We start from the raw sequence: 17,362 nt of genomic DNA, 5'->3' as shown, positions 1-17,362 counted from the left end.
GGGGTGGGGGGTGGGGACATGGATGCTTTTGAAATGGGCCTCTGAACCTATTCCCCTGCCGCTGCACGTCATAGCCATAGGCCCAGCTCTGACTGCCTCAAGGCACCAGCACATTTGCTTTGACTGGAGGAAGCTGACATAATCCTCATCACACCGCCTTACACTGCACCCTTGAGAGGCATACTGTGTTTCTTCCATTGCCAAAGATGAGAGAGATAGACCTTCATCCTTTCTGAAATGTTACAAAGTTTCAGGCTTTTCAGAAGTTTCACCCACATTGTGTCCACTGCACTTCTGATTAAAAGGCTGATCGCACCATTGTGTCATTCATTGAATCTCACAGGTCGTACTTAACCTGCAAAAGAGAATTATGAATAGCAGTCAACACACTTGGTAATCTGCCTGGATAATTCTGCAGTACCTAAACTATCAAGCCAAGACCTTAATCAAAACAATGATCACATGCAGTATATCTGATGTCATCAGACTGTGAATATTTCCTTTACATGGTGATTAATATTGGACATTCAAATTACCTTTCCTACAGTTTATGCTATGTGTGTAAAGCTATTGTGAATTCCTATATTTCCACAGATTGATGCAAGACCAATATATTCCAGTGGTGAAGGAATTTCTACTGGATATAAGCAAGGCATGAAAATAGACCAAGGGCTCCACGGTGTCCCCCGCTCCAAATTAAAATCCAGAGGAGACTGTTGCAGTATAGTGGCATCCAAACTTTGCAATAGCTTTCCCTCACTGTCAGAGCTGCAACCTCAGTTGGAACCTTTGAACAGCATCTTAAACCCAATCTTTTTGTCCTGCCCTTTCATATGATAGAACGTAATAGACGTAATAGAATATGTTTATTCTATTGTTCTTTGTTCCTTTATATCTGTGTTCCTTTTATATCTATTAATATGTATTTTTATTCATTGTCATTACTCTTTTGTAGTGCGGCTTTAACTTTTGTTGTTGCTCTTTTATACTCTGCCGAGTGAAGCACTTTGTAACCATCAGTTTTGAAAAATGCTATTTACTTACTTTACCCTTTGCTAAACACACACCATAAAGAACATTCACAGGGGAATTTCAAAACTATTCATGATAACAAATGTTGGAGAGCTTGTGCGTATGTTCACTAAGAAAAAAAGTTTAATTATGTGTTACTCTGAAGCCTATTTTCCATCTTCCTAGAACTGCACTTAATGACTCTCCTGAAGGTCCAGTGCCTTTGCAAGTGTCTATGGTACACAGAGTTCACTGCACAGTGTCAATATGTCTAAATCTGGGATACATTCTCCAGATCCTCCATGATCAGGTCCTGTTCCTTGACATCACTTCTACTGGACAAGCACCCCCCTTCCTGACACGAGCACTTCCCATTCCCCACTAATCCTGATCTAGGTCCTGAGCCTGATCCACTGTGGGCTGGAAGCGGGACGTTGGCTGGGACCACAGCGTTCCCCTGGATCCGATGGGAATAGGTCTTCTGGCGCTCCATGTCAGCAGAGCATAGCTGGAATTTGAACGCTGCCTGAAAGCCCCTCCGGAAGTTCTCATTGAAGAACCCATAGATAATGGGGTTGACGCTGCTGTTGAAGAAGGCCAGCCAGTGCGCTAATGGATACACATAGATGTTAATGACTCGGTACTGGTGCTCTGTCAGGCTAGCGTAGTCACTCAGCATCATCAGTGTCCACAGAGGTAGCCAGGACAAGATGAAGAGCAGAGCCACAACTAGCAGCATCATTATTACCTTCTTCTTCTTCCTAGAAATCGTCTGACGATTCTCCATGCTCGGTTTCCAGTTGCCACCGCTGCCGCCTCTAACTCCGCTTCCACTGCCCCTCGACGGGGGCATGGTAGTCTTGAAGAGGGTGAAGCCAATGCGGGCATACATGATGACGATAAGGCTGAGAGGGGCCAGATAGATGTTTGTAAAGAGGACGGTAGTGTAGATTTTCCGCATCTCTTGATTGGGCCAGTTCTCCCGGCACCAGTAGAAGGGGCGGGTGTCGCTGTTGTGGCCCAGGACTATTCGGACCCTCTGCTCCTTGGTAACCTGAAGCATGACCCCAGAAGGACACATGATGGAGACGGCCAGGACCCATATGATGACAATGATTAGCTTGGAGGTGGCAATGGTTAGCTTCTGCTTGAAAGGGTAGACAATGCAGCGGAACCTAACAAAAACAAGAGAAGGGATTGGTCAAAGAACATAAAGCAAGAGAAGTCTCCCTTAGAGCTTCTTGTTGATAATATATGAGTGCAAAACACACACCCACACCCAAACACACATACACACACACAATAATGATAGTCAATTATAACCCTCACCTGTCAACGGCTATTGCCACTAGAGTGAATACTGATGCTGACACAGATATTCCTTGAACCATGCCACTTAGCTTACACACTACACTGCCAAATGGCCATCCTGCAAAGAAGAGGAAAAGAAATGTGAAAAACGAGGATGAAAAATGGAAAAAAAAACGGCACTGTTTTGAATAACTTAAATGCTAAATGCTTTATTCTTAAAGAGTAGCGAGAATTAGGATCTCTTTTCTATACAAACGTACAAGCTGAATATTATACCATTTGCACACCAAAGCCAATACAGAAGCTAGAACTTCAAAAGATATAAAGGGCATACATGAAATATGAATTATTTTTATGATGTTTATTACTTCTTGTCTTCTACTCAGAGGACTGAGTTAGGTGAGTGGATTAAACAGAGTTAGTTGAGCTACAAAGTTCTTGCCCAGAAGAGTCACAACATAAAGTATACCGTAGACTCAGACTTATAGTCTAATTCCTCTTGTTTTTTTTTAATACAGAGAATCCCACTGGGATCAAAACAGACTGGAATGTCCATGAGGACCAGTAAAACGTCCCAGTAAAAAAATAGTCCTTGGGGGATGGAGAGACTTTACTTTTAGCCTGCTTTGATATTTGTCAGATGACAGTGGCCTTGTCTATGGCCATAGGATACATTGCCCCCAGTGTCAAAATGTTATAGTGAAACATTTCAAGTCAACAGAAAGCTCAAGGCTATGGTCATGCCATCTATAGCTTTGGGTGTGCAGTGCTCAATGGCTCTGACCTGTTATGATGTTGTCTACCAGGGTGGTTGGCATGCAGAAGATGCCAACCAGAAGGTCACTGATGGCAAGGTTGAGAATGAACAGGTTGGTGACCGTGCGCATGTTCTTACTGCGCAGCACGATGAAGCACAGCACTCCGTTGCCCACCATACACACGAGGAAGATGAGCAAATAGGAGACGGTGAAGACTGCGGCCACAGAGGGCTTGTGGAGGTAGAAATCCACATAGGTTATGTTCTGGTGGGTCAAAGGGCCTTCCTGCAGTCTTGAGGAATTGAGAAGGTTCTGGTCCTCCCAGGTAGTATTGAGACCCAGACTCTGGGTCATAGTGAGATCTGTGCAGGGGAAAGAGAGAAAGAGAGAGAGAGAGAGAGAGAGAGAGAGAGAGAGAGAGAGAGAGAGAGAGAGACAGTGAGTGGTATTGTATGCTCAACATGTCAATACACATGTACCTCCAGATAAACCTGCACAAGTGTTTGTGTTTGTGTTAGATATCCTTCTTTTACAAAATCAACCAATTACAAAGCAGGGTCAAGAGTGTAATCCTGCAGACTGGAAGAGGGAATCAATTGGTAATAACATAAAACAATAGAACCTCTCCAAAAATCAATACACCCATCTTTCTGTCTTTTGATGATTGTGTGTTGGGCTGATTCAGTGAAGTGCATGCTCTCTCACACACTCTAACAGCCAAACAACAAGCTGGCCAAAAAAAACAATCTTTTATAAGAGTATTCTGAAAGTGTGCTTGCTGTCCTTAGTAACAGTAAATCCTGAGACTGATGGTGGCCATCAATCATATTGAAGCCTGCTTTCTGCAAAGGAATCAAGTTGACTTCAACCTATTTTTGACACCAGTGATTGATAAAACTCTACTCTAAAGTTATTTTTGATGTCTTGTGCTGAAAGAGAACTTGTACTAAGTCTAATCAATCGTTTTCTTAATTCAAATGCCCACTTACTATAGCTCAACTTCTACTGTACAACTGCTCATAATGGACAGTCAATTCAAACTGCAGTCTCCCTAACTGATGTGAAAATGGCTTTTTGTGGTATGAAAAAAACAAAATAGGACAAAGGTTTACTCATTGATGAATCAATGCCATTAATGTCATGATGAATCAATATAGCCCATATTAGCATACTGAATTAATAATCATAGATGAAATCATGGAATAAACCTAATTTCATTCTCATTCTTAATCACTGTGCCACTATGATAAGTTTGCCTCAAATGCATTCAGTATGTCAATGTACTGTAACCCTCACTATTGTCAGTCCTGTAAATTAAAGATAATCAGAGTATAGAAGAACATTTGAGAGTATATACACTTTCCCTATTACATTCCTCAGCCCATCAATCCAAAGTTCATCTTGCTGCCCAGTGTACAATATACAATATACAGTATTTATATTGAACTTTTTCAACTTTACTTTTAAAATTGCTCTATAGAAAAACGTGTTTTTTGTTTTTGTTTTCATGGTTCCTTTGTTTTGTTTCTGCAGCTTCTTATCCACAGAGCTTTGGAACAAAGGGTGCATTTTCCTTGAAATTCTTCAACATGGATCATCTAGTTTATGTTTCAGTTAAATTCCAAAACGCTATAGTCTATATATTTTGGACAAAAATCATTATCTGTCCAAAGATCCATACCTGAACTTCAATATTCCCAAAGAGGAATCAGACAGAGGTGTTTTAATTTTGTTATCCAATGGCATAAGTTGCCCATGACGCTTTAAAAAATATTTTGTTCTAAATCATTTGGAAGAGCACGTGTCACTTTTTTAAACACTTAATGGCGGGTATCTGGGTATCAGGACTGAAAGTGCTTTTGCGATTACTGAATGCCAAGAGGAGACAGTTCAATTAAATTGACAAAAATGTGTTAGCTTTTTTTTTTCATTATTATTATCCCTGTGCTATCCTATATACATATACATACAATACATGCATCATCGGAGTTTACCAATTTATTCAACTAGGCTACTAACGTAAGGGAATTATGCAAATAAATTAGCCTGGATGATGGGATGTAAAGTGACAATTTCATATTGAGGTAGATTAGCCTACATGGGTTCAAATTCTTAAGTTGCCCAAACAATTCGTCTTACCTTACAGAGAACAGTTAGGCTACTAAAATCTCGAGTTGTATTCCTTTCCTTTTCCTTTCAGATGGTATGTCCGTTTGACAGAAAATCCACTCATTCAGAGCAAAGCAACGCGCTTTCTTTCCTGATGAAACCCTGTAACGCTCAGGCGCGTGCCAGGCAGGGACTGATGAAGCGCTGTAGGTGACAGAAGAGGAGAGATGAGATTCACCGGAATGGGATGTGATGGGCGGTGCGTGTGGTGGGCGCAACACGTACTGAGGGGCTGTTTGAACTGGATATATGATTTATAGCCGATATGTACAAACGGTTGTAGTGGTTAAATGATGATGGACGTTATAAACTGCTGGTTATTGAAATTTGGGTGTAGGCAAAACGACCCATTACTGCTTTCTTATAGGGCTATCTTACTCTACTGAGTAAAACCTAGTGTTTCTGAAGGTCTATCTTTAAGCCAACACCATTTGATATTTACCTTACATGGTTGATTACACCACATAAAATGCCTCTAACTCAGAGCAATATCAGGTTATGCATGAAATTTGGTAGGCTATACATGTTAGAAATAGCCTTAAGTTATAAGCATAATGTTGAACCTACATATAGTATACCAACCATAACCAAATTTAAGATTTTGACTAATACCTCATCATATTATCATTGATATTAATCATAGAACATGTCCACCAACTTAGACAACACACACATACCTCCCAATTTCCAGCTATTTTTTTTTCATTAGTTTGTCTTCTGGAAATCTATATTAATAATAATGAATACTGAAGTAATCTGAGATGTAACAGTAATGTCTGAAGTATCTGCAATCAGATTGCATGCTTAGATACTTTATTTTTGAAAATTAGTTTAGTTGATACTACAAATTGCAATGTACGTGTATGTGAAATCCAGACAGTCAATCAGTCTGTCAGCTGGCAGTCAACTAATCAAAATGTGTCATATGTTATGGGGTAGGGCAAGTTGTTTATTTAGTGTAAATACATAACAGTAGTCAAAGACAAAAACAAAAGGGACACAATAACATGGATCGGCAGACACTACATGAACATGTTGTGCAGGGGTTAAAGATTTGGCTGATAAGATTAACTTCAAATTATGAGAAGTATGAGTGATGATATGCTTGAGTGGATATGTTGTGTGTGTTATGTATGTCATACAAAGGTATGTTTATGAGAGGGTTATGTGTGTCAGCATATGTGTATGTGTGTGTGTGCATGTATGTATGTGTGGGCCTGTGTAAGGGTTGTGGTAAGGGGATGTGGGGGGACCGGCATGGAGCTCCCAGATATGGCAACCACCAGCCTCCCCAGCTCCAAACCCCAACCACAAAGCGGGCCGCCCCAAAACCCAACACTCGCTGATCTTACCCATCGCAGGTCGCCCGGCTTGTGCTCGCTCTGGTCAGGACATTTTCTGGAATATTTCCCACAGAGACCCCAGCTCCACTCACGCCAACCCACAACACTCACGCCTTGTGGAGTCCCTCAGCACACGCCAGCGCCCGGATCAGACGCCCGCCGCATCCTGCATTCAGGGAGCAGCAGGGAGGAAAAGGAGGGAGGAGGGGAGGGTATTGTCTGTCTGTTTGTGTGTGTGTGTGGCTGTGTGTGTGTGTGTGTAAGTGTGTGTGTGTGTGTGTGTGTGTGTGTGTGTGTGTCTGTAGGGCAAGTTATAACCACAGAAAAGCATTAATGAAATAATTGTGGATGTAGTAATAAAAGACATAATTCCATTGTGGTTGTTGTGACAAAATGTCAAGGCAGTGTAAATGAACAATGATGTGTGAAATTGCACTTAAATCAAGTAAAATTCTAATCATAATTCACAAAAAACAGGTCAGAACTTTAAGCATGGTAACAATGCAGTTATCCAGGAGATATTTTTTAAGAAATTCATTCAAACTCTCTTTCTTGTGCCATATGGGAATTTGGTGTGCACTCATTATCATATACACTGTACCATATAAACAAGCATCAAGAAAAGCGCCATTTGATGAGACCAGAAAGTGAGTCGATAGCTTAAAGCAGTAAAAAAATAAAAAATCAAATTTGCTGACCATAGGAAAATACAAATGGCTTATATTCATAGTATTCTGTTACATCACCACACGGCCATCTTGGTAGGAAAATAACAGGTGATTGTAATAAATGAACAGGTGATTACAATCAAATGACAAACACAGCCAATGAGCTGTGTGTATTGTAAAGCGTCATATTGGTAGGAAATGCATGTAACATCATGGGAATACTATGAATAGGCACAAGAGGCTACATATTTTATTATAGCAGTGGGATAAATGAAAGGGCATTTCCCAACCAACAGTTAAATCAATCAGAACACATATAAGCTAACATGGATCTGGTGATATAAATGTGCCAATCTTTAACAAGGGGGAAATAGTTACTCCTGTATGTAAGGGCAGCAGTTTTGATGAACCTATGTGCCAAGATGAATTTTGATTGGCTAACTATAACTACCACAAGCCAGAAGCCAGACTAAGCCTTTCAAAGCCATTTCTTCTAAAGTGAGTGCTCACAATATAAGTGCTCCAGAGCTTACTCTTTAGCTGCTGAGATAGAACCCAGTACCATGGTGAAATTTCATAGTCAAAATGGCTTGCTGCCATTGTGGACACCAGAAGCTCTATATAATCACTATCAGTTTTGCCTTTATGGCAAATAGGTTAGTCTTGACAGTAACCTTCCCTATAACATGCATGCCCATGCTGCTTCCACTCAAGTCTCCATCCAACTGTAAGTCCAGGTAGTTAATAATAGTAGCTGACATTTCCTCAGCTCAGATCACCCTCTTTCAGGTTTTGACAATCACCTTGCCTTTTGCTGCAGGTATAAAGTGTTGCAATATAATAATGTGTCCAATTGTTCCAGAATGTGTTGGCAAAGTGCTGCACCTGCTTCCATTGTCGTCTGTATACGTCTGAGTCCCTAAAGTCAACTGGAGGGGGGAGAGGGATACAGGCTTCCTGGGTAAGAAGCATGGCTGGTGTCAAAAGGAAAGGTGAATCTGGGTCAGCTGCTCTCTTTACATACTTAATGACAGCAGCTGCTTATATCAGCTCCATTGTGCAAGGCTTAGTGCAGTGGTGCCATGATCTGCAGTTTCCATCTTGATAATCTGTCATTTTGTAGGTGTGGGCGGTACGGATTAGAGATGATGTGGCTCTCACCAGTGACTTCTGAGAAGCGAATCGCTCGAAACAATGAGATCTGAGTTAAGACTTGTGGAGAGATCGGTGGAATAACAATGACCCTCTACATCTGAGTATGGCTTGATAAGGTTGAACAGTTCCTCTCCCGAAGCTGGTGCTTTTTCCATTTGTGACAGGAATGCAGGTCCTGTGAGCCGCGTGGTTGTGCGCAACAGGGCTGCTGGCACTGAGCGAGCGGCTGGTACGCTGCACTCTCTTACTGACATATATGTATAAAGGTCTTGTTTCATTTCAGCCCTGTCATCTGGCATGTTGTTGCACTCCATCAATGTTGACAATGTCACCTTCACTGTTCCATCTAAGAACTCCACATGTCCTCCAAATGTCTCAGCCACACTGGCACAGGTGTGAAGAGCGTGATCCTTTGATGCAGAACAACTTGAAAAATTCAGATGGCAAGTCACAAAGACCTTGTTTGCCTTCTCTGGCTGGTCCTCTGGCTGGTAGATCTTTACCAGGCAGATCTTGGAGTAGGACATCAGGCCTTTTCCCTCTACACAGACTTCAATGCATTTTGAGGTGACTGCAGGTTGGCGTACTTCGGCATCTCCACCCCCGCCATGCTCAGTTAATGTTGCAGGGGGTAGTCTTAGATGCAAGACTGCCACAGTCGTTACACTTGATGTCTGCCTTGCCTTCTTTGTCAGATTAATAGTACTAGAGCAGCATCTAAAGCAGACACCATTTTCTCTAAGGAAAGCTTTACGCACTTCAAGAGGCTTGTTTCTAAAAGAGCGATGCCACCTGAATGGTGTTTCAGGTCTCTGCTTGGACAATAGCCTCTGTGGGTATGGCTCAACCCCTGGAGGAGTCACTGGCACTCAATGTAGTTTCAGGTACGTTCTGATAGGTCTTCTGTGGTAGAATTCCTCACTCCTCGCTCACTCTCTGCTGCTGCCTCCAGATCTTTAGTCTCAGCAACAGCTGCAGCTACCTTTCTCTCTCTTGCTGTAGAGCTGCTAAAGCTGCTTCCATGCAAGCCTTTGTGATTTTATGTTGAGCCTTTTCAATCATGACTTCAGGCTCTTTCTTGAGGAAATCAGCTCTATAGCACGAGCAGCCTCCAGCTTGGCCTGAGTTTTGGCAGCAGCTACGCTTACTGACAAACTCCTGGAGGCTATGGATCTCCAGCATTTGAATCTGCTCTAGCATGTTTAAAGCCCTGAAGAAGACCTATAGTGATCGAAACATGTTGGCTTTTTTAATGATTTAGCCACTACAATAAAGGCTTTTTAAGATTTTTTTCTTCCTCGTGATTTTATTTCTATATTTGGAGTGCCTGGATTGTCCTTCTGTATGTAGCTGCTCTAGCATGTCTTCAGTCTTTTGCTGTTTCTCCACCACCATGTATTGTCAATGCCCTCCAGCCTCCTGCCTGTTTTCCCTTGGTGAGTTTCTAGCTCCTGCTTTGCTGCTTTGAGACTATTGCTATTCTCCTTGGCAAAGAGTGAATTGACACATTTAAAGTTGTCCTTGTAAAATGCCTTCCTATGTCTCATTTTTTCATTCCTAAGATCCTCTGCCCTCCTCAATGTTATTAAAGGATTCTTTAAGTTTGCTTGCAGACTGATACCTTCTTTCTAAACGTCTGACACCTCTATATATTGCTTTTTGATGTGCCTTCTCTCCTGCACTAGTTATTCAGTTTCTTGCTGTCGCCTAGACATCTTTGGTTCTGAACCTGATCTCTTTTTTTCAGAAACTCCAAATCTTTCATCCTCATAAGCTCAATTTTAAATAGTTTCTCAATTGTTCCTTTCAGACTGTTTAATGTCATTTTCAGTTAGTGAATTTGTCCATCAACTGCAGGGCCCATGTTCACTTCCCAGTGTGGCCTGACCTGTCAAAGTATCCTTGGGCAAGATATTGAACCCCCACTTGTTCCAGGGGCACTGCAACCTGCCTGACCCTGTGCACCATAGAGGATCAAAAGATAATAAAAAGAGAATTGGGGATTTGGGGGAGAAAGGGGATTGGGAAAAAAAAACAGATTCCCATTCCCACCTTTCATTAAGCCTTGGCCATTCCTCACAGTTACCGTGGTACTGATATCCCATGAGTTGTGGTTCGCCACTTGGACTTCACACGACTGACTTCTCAAGTAGTTGTATTTGTTAACCTGTTCATTTGATGTCCCTAAAAATATCATCCAATTAAAGCAGGCAGGAGCAGTGCAGTGGTTCAGTGGCCTCACAGTGAAAAGGACCTGGTTTTGTTTCCTAGTCCTTCTTGTGTGGAGTTTGCAGGTTCTCTTTGTGTTTTGGCGTACGTTTTCTCCAGGTGCTCCGAGCTCCGGTTTCCTCCCACAATCCAAACACATGCAAGTCAGGTGGATTGGAGATTCTCAGTTATCCATAGTTGTACACAGCTATTCACAAATGTGCATAATAGATTTAGCAAATTAATGCATTTGATGTTATGAATTGTTTTGGGAACATTATATCAACTTGATAAGCTAAAATTGACTGTTTGTGAGCTTGTTATGATAATGTTCTATCTAGAGAACAGTTATGAGATATTAAGCATAAAGATTTAAGATAGATAGCATCTGGTAAAACTGCTATGTAGCCTACTTTCTATGTTTTTAAATATTTAACACCAAAAGGTACATATTTCTTAGAGCATAAAGTAATATTCAGTGGTAGCAAGGTAGTTCGTAGCTTGCTGCACAGCTAAATAAAAGCACATCCTTTTACTGAGTCACTGTGTCCTCAACTCAACATTTTTATGCTGTGCTGAAAGAATGAATAAAACAGTCTGCATGTTGACCCTACAGTCATTGTATAATTTCACATCCAACGTAATAAGACCGTTGAACTAAAACATAACAATGTGTTACTATCCAAATACCTGTTGATCTCATTGTAGCTAAGGTATACGCTTGTCATAGATAAATAATGCCTTGAGTTTGTTGACAGAAATAATCCACATGGCCAGTGGGCCTTCTCAACTAAAATACAATATGGATACAATCGTAGGCCTATTGTAGCACTGTTAGTCAGGAAGGAAGGAGAGAGATGAGGATTCCTTCTGGGCTCCGGAAAGCCCGGATTTATTTTCTGCTGCAGATACAACAGACAACCCGGAGATGGAGGTGTCCCCGGAAAATAACAAACAGGGTGGCTAGCAGCACTGGCTTGCCTGATATCTTGACTCACGGTAAGCTAACTTAAGTTTAGCTAATTGAGGAGCAGCATCCCTCCGTCTCCTATAGTCTCTCTGGTTCTGCTGCCCAAAAACCCTAATTTCACTCCCAGGTTTCACCAAAATCCACTCCTTACTACCTGGACCAATTACCCACTATGGTGAACATCTCCCTCCGAAGAAATGCAGGCAACACACGAACACACTGGACATCACATACCCTCTTCCTGTCTCTAACAGCCCCCTCACTGTCCATATCCAGTATTGCAGCATCCTTTGAAGTGTGTAAACCAGCCTTTTATCAAAATCTGCAATATATGCACTCTACAGCTTTATAAACAGAAATATATTAGGAACACAGACAATAATACAACCAAAAAATCACTATGAAAATCATTGGCTAATAACCATGACTTCCTCCGCTCAAGGTTTAAATGGAACAATAATTATGGGCTTTGTGAGTCCAAAAGAGAATTAGTTTCAGCATGGTTTTCTGCTCTGTCTACCTCATCATTAAATTGTCTACCAATTTCCCTGCCCCTCTTCTTGTTAGCTCCCCATGAGAACTGATTTTAATAAGTGTTTTCACGATGTATTCTTTGCCTTATTTGAATGGTACACATTCATTTGAGAGAACACATGTTTCTATGTTTCTCTAAGCCAGGCCATTAACCCTGAGCTGGACAGACTGATCTGCTTTCCTGATGCCTCCAAGAAACTTTTCTTGATCATGTATAGCACTGAGTCCTCACACAGGCATACACAAGATGCTTACTATGCAAGAACTGCAACAACAAGGATGCTTTAACATTATAAGTTCATTGCATGGGACTCAGAGGAACGCTGATACAGACACCACCATAAAGTGCAGAGTGAGGGATAGACAGTAACCAAAGCTAAGTCATGAAGATAGATTGGTTTTATTAACTGTGACACTGCCGGTAACCAATCTATGATTGCCTCGGTTATGGATGATGAATTTGGCCTAGCGACAGACATTTTGTTGTGAAAAAGCTGACAGTATGATCTTGCTGAACTGCCTCTGACACCCAGAGGGAAAACACACTAATGGCTCCTCTCTCCACTGAGAAATGACACACTCGGCACAGTCTGGACAGATAATCACAGTCCATTGTTATGAACCTTGGAGACCATGTAAAAGGAGGGAGGGGATGGATGGATGTGTTGAGTGCCAACAACTGCTCTGGCAGTTATTGAACGCTAAAGCAGTTAGCTGGATGAACTTGATAACACATTTTTATTTTTACATTTATCCTATGGGGGAATCATCACTTACCTGGCTAGACTCATGAGGTAGCCTAAGGCTTAGTTTGGGCCTAGTTTATAGCAAAGAGCCTGCAAATGTTTCTAATAGAAAGTTTCAAATCTTTCTATAGACCGTGCAAATTTGGCTCTTAGGACTTGGACAATCAAATCACAAATAGGACATATAGAGCTGTGATATCTCTCTATATTGGGGCCCCCGGGCTATTTGGAACCCTAAGTGATTGATACGCTTGCTATAGCTAAATTTTGTCCTTGGACCATGAAATATTCTAAAACCTCTGATTTGGCATTTGTTATTAAACAATAGTCAACATGACCATAGTCAGTACAGAGCCTTGGACATATTGTATTTACTATGTTGTTAAAGATGCACCTTAAAAATAATTTCCATTCATTTCAAAGTTCTGTTTTGCCTTTTGTGACTGAAACATTTGAGGGCTTCTGTAAAGAGAGCCTAGATATATTTATTCGTCCTACCTGTCCATGTCCAATGCTTCATCTCCTCCATTCAGAATGACTTGATACTGCCCCCTTGTGCCAAATATATCTAATCTAACAGTTTGGGATTTTTCAACACCATCTGAACAAGGGTCAACTCACAAAACACACTACTTTACACACAGCCTCGCTGCCACATACAACAGCTATTAGTCAGTATGCTGTTTAAATATAGCCTAAACTCAAATAGATGAGTAAACCTTTGTTGTATTTACTTTTGTTAACATGCAATTTTTAAATTACAGTATGCAAAAGCACCTCCATTTAAAAATGATGAAAGAATGTCACAGCATTGAGCAGAGTAGTGTAATGTTGCAAATCTCTTGGATCCATTACTGGGGTCTGAGAAGTACCTGCTATTATGTGATGAGTGCATGCAAGAGGTTCAGGATGTGGTTATGGACTCACCAAAGTCAGTCAGTTTATCCCATCCCAAGCTTTGGCAGTCATGGCATTGCTCACATTCAGTCACTCAGGCAACACTTATATCCAATAACACTTACTTGAGCAGATGTCAGTGAAAACCATTGATGTTCTCTTCCAGACCAAAAGAAAGGTCAATTATCACAGATTCTTGTCTCTTGGCAATGATGACAAGGCCACAGTGACTCATAGTAATGAGCCAATTAGCTTCATTACAGCTGACTGGAGTCCTGTGATCACGGAAACTATGCAGCCTTCATTTCTTATCTTTGCTGTGAGACCCAGCAAATATACTGTAGTAGGCTGTGGTAATGTCTATGGCCCATGACTTGGCTCATCCCCTCAAAAGACATGTGCACACCACCTGTCATCAACATCTCCCCAACCATCAGCCAATAAATCTCATCAAATACCTTTAAAGTATGAAAAATAAGTCTATGAAAAATAAAAATGGGACTTGATAACTGACCTGTATCCTTGTATATGCATTCAGAAGATAAGCAAACTGTTTCTATTTGGAAAGGCTACATCTATTCTCTGTGTTGTATTTTTATCAATCACTTCAAATTTACATAAGAAAATACAAGTTAGACATCGCAATACATCCTCGAAATGAATTAATTTCAAGATGGCAATTTTATTGAAAAAAGACAAATCATCTTTGAGCAGCATAGGCCCAATTCATTCAATCATTTATATTGATTAAACAAAAACCCAGGTATTTAAGAATAGTTTCAATGATTTTATTGTTCTCATTCAAAAAAAAAAAAAAAAAAATCTCTACTCAATAAAAGTATACCATTTCCAAAGCATTGACATCTGCTTCTTTGCTGAGTAAATTGTGGTTATTGAGCATATAAGATGCTTGTAGAAAATGGTTTCAAAGTCAGAACATCAAAATAATTACATTAATTGTGGAATCATATCCAGAAAAAGGAAGTCAAGATATACAGAGAACACACAGGTAACCAAAAACAGAACATGGAAGACTACAGTGTTTTTGGTTTAAAGCTATCTTGACAGTCTTGAGTTTCACACTGACTGACTGTGATTGTGAAAGCATTAATTAAAAAACCCTTGTTTATTTGCACTACAAATCATGAACAAAACAGCATTGATTGTGCATGTCCTTTTCTTCAATCATATATGGAATAACAAATCTTAATTTCAAATGATTGAGATGAATTACATTCACAGGTTACAATTCAGATATTCATTAACAATATCCTAAATTGATCTTTAAGCTACTTGTATACTGCAATCAGCTGGAAAAGCATGATCAATAAAGCCATCTGAACCATCAAGCAAAATTAAAGCCTGGTGCATTTTACTGCCTCACTGAACTGAACTGTCACCATTTGGGATTCATAAGATATTGTATCAGCAAAATGCCATTTTTCTAAAGTGAAATGCTGTTGAGCAGACACTCGTTAGCCTCGGGATGTGCACTACGAAGCAGCAGTCCTTCCAGGAGTGGAAGACACAATCCAATATTGCGTTGCCTCACAGTGATTCTTTGTTGATTTGCATAAAAAACACATACTAGATTACATAGTTACAAAAAGTTAACAAAAATTTGCTCATCCATGACTGCAAAATTCTCACATTAATGGCTTTTAATTTTGATCACATTTTAAAGGAAAATTCAACTAAAATAGACTTTTAGGTTGAGATCAAGGTCAAGCAAACAACAACATCAAACTGCATTGCTTGAAAAAAATTTTTTTAAGGACCGTCACTTTCACATACCTATAGTAAAACATCTGCAATTATAAAAAATGAAGATGTTTTATTGGTATAGTAACATGACTGTCTGTACAACAATCTTTCAATAATCTCAGTAAATGCAATTTTCCTCGTATCTAGAGAGCTAATAACTAAAATAACTTTCATTTTAGGGACGTTAGGAAAATATAATTTGTTTAAGGAAAAACCTAAAATGTAATTTTGGTGGAATTACCCTTTAAAACTCTGCAAAATTGTACACCATCATTATTGCATAATGACAAAAAACAAAAATTCTTAAGTGTCACAGAGCAAAAGGAACTCAGAAAGTGAAGATTTAGAGATCCTATGCTGTGCCCCTTCAGAAAATAAATCAGTGTTTGATCACAAATAATTGCACAATAAATGCGTTCAATGTATAATGCCTGGCACCTACATAAAATAAGAGGTAGAGCTACATACAGGTACAATACATGTATTTTTCCCTAAAACAGGGAAAGATAGCTGGATGGATACAAACCACAAAGAATATCCACAAATTTGCACACATTGGGAAGTCAAATGGTCAACCCATAATTAAGACTCGAACAGCAAATCAATTTGCTGAGACTTTAAATATAATACAGGTAATGGGAAACCGGGGGGACAACACTTGATGAGTTTGATAAAGGAAAACAAAAACAAAAATTTGTTCTAGTCTGGACGGTGTTAACTCATCTGTAACTTCACAGCCTGAAACATTGTTAAGATGTATTCTTAAATTATCTCCTGGACATGTTTTATGAATATATAGCTTTAGCTGGATGTTTGATGAATTATTAATATGCCCATGAATAAGAAATTCATTTTGAATAATGATTGCATACAGATGACCTTGAGAAGCCCTTTTGTTCACTATAAATAAATGGGGAATCGTCAAGCACTTCCCCTGTGCTCACACCCCCAAACACCTCATCCAAATTCAGCACCTCCAATATGTTTCCATTTTTAAGCAAATAATTCCAGTAGTTAAAATTTAAATCCTCCATTAAAAAGACTACTATAAAACAGTACTATCATAAAAGAGGCTGGTTAAATTTGTTGTGTTTTGCAAAACATATAAAAACAGGGAACAACTCTTGATATGTATAAAGCAAAATAAAAACCTTTCCAAAGAAGTTACTCTGGTCTGGATGGATTTACCCATCTGTAACAGCACAGCCTGAAACACTGCTGAATACACATTCTTAAATTATCTTCTGGATACGATTTATGAATATACGGCTTTAGCTCGATGTTTGATAAATTATGAATAGGTCCATGAATAAGGAATTAATGTCCAATACCGCCTGCATACAGATGGCCTTGGGAAGCCCTTTTGTTTTCTGCAAGAAGTCACGCAGATGAAGAATTATCAAACATATCCTGTGCCCCAACCCAACCATTCATCCAAATTCAGTACCACCAGTGTGTTTCAATTTTAAAACAAATAATTCCAGCAGTTCAACTTGTGAGGGAGATTAAAAATACAGCTATGAAGCGGTACTATCGTATAAAAGAGGCTGATTATGTTTGTGGGGTTTTGTTATGTTGTGCAGGTATTGCTGGTTCTGTTGGAGCTTTGGATAATGCATTTACAGAGAAGTTTCTGAGCCCGGCCCGGGACTCTTCCAGAAGAAACCGTTATCCTCTGCTTCCAGGTCTATTCGAATCTGAGGCATTCCTTTTTTGTATGGATCTCTGTCTAGACTGAAAGAGAAAGAGATAGGGAGCAACATGAGTATCAAATCTCATGGACCTAAAATCATCGCAAATAGTATGTACTAGCTACACAGCATTGTAA

At 40.0% G+C, this 17,362-nt stretch overlaps 2 protein-coding genes across 2 annotated transcripts in view; both read right to left on the bottom strand.

The window, feature by feature from the left end:
* Nucleotides 1-1,282: 1,282 nt before the first annotated feature.
* Nucleotides 1,283-3,434, bottom strand: LOC139921731 (neuropeptide FF receptor 2). The gene is made up of 3 exons (XM_071912047.2): nucleotides 3,107-3,434; nucleotides 2,341-2,440; nucleotides 1,283-2,186 (listed from the first exon to the last, which is right to left on the bottom strand). The coding sequence occupies exons 1-3, from the start codon at nucleotides 3,432-3,434 to the stop codon at nucleotides 1,283-1,285; spliced, it is 1,332 nt and encodes a 443-aa protein (XP_071768148.1).
* An 11,008-nt stretch (nucleotides 3,435-14,442) lies between these two features.
* Nucleotides 14,443-17,362, bottom strand: part of LOC139921728 (electrogenic sodium bicarbonate cotransporter 1-like) — a 38,464-nt gene continuing 35,544 nt past the window's right edge. The window contains exon 26 of the mRNA XM_078288361.1: nucleotides 14,443-17,268. The gene's annotated coding sequence lies outside the window, so the exon portion shown is untranslated. The remainder of the gene's footprint in view (nucleotides 17,269-17,362) is intronic.

This window comes from Centroberyx gerrardi, chromosome 2 (assembly GCF_048128805.1).
Source record: "Centroberyx gerrardi isolate f3 chromosome 2, fCenGer3.hap1.cur.20231027, whole genome shotgun sequence".
NCBI lineage: Eukaryota > Metazoa > Chordata > Actinopteri > Beryciformes > Berycidae > Centroberyx > Centroberyx gerrardi.
The sequence above is the reverse complement of the archived record's forward strand: the minus strand, read 5'-3'. Positions and strand labels throughout refer to the sequence as shown.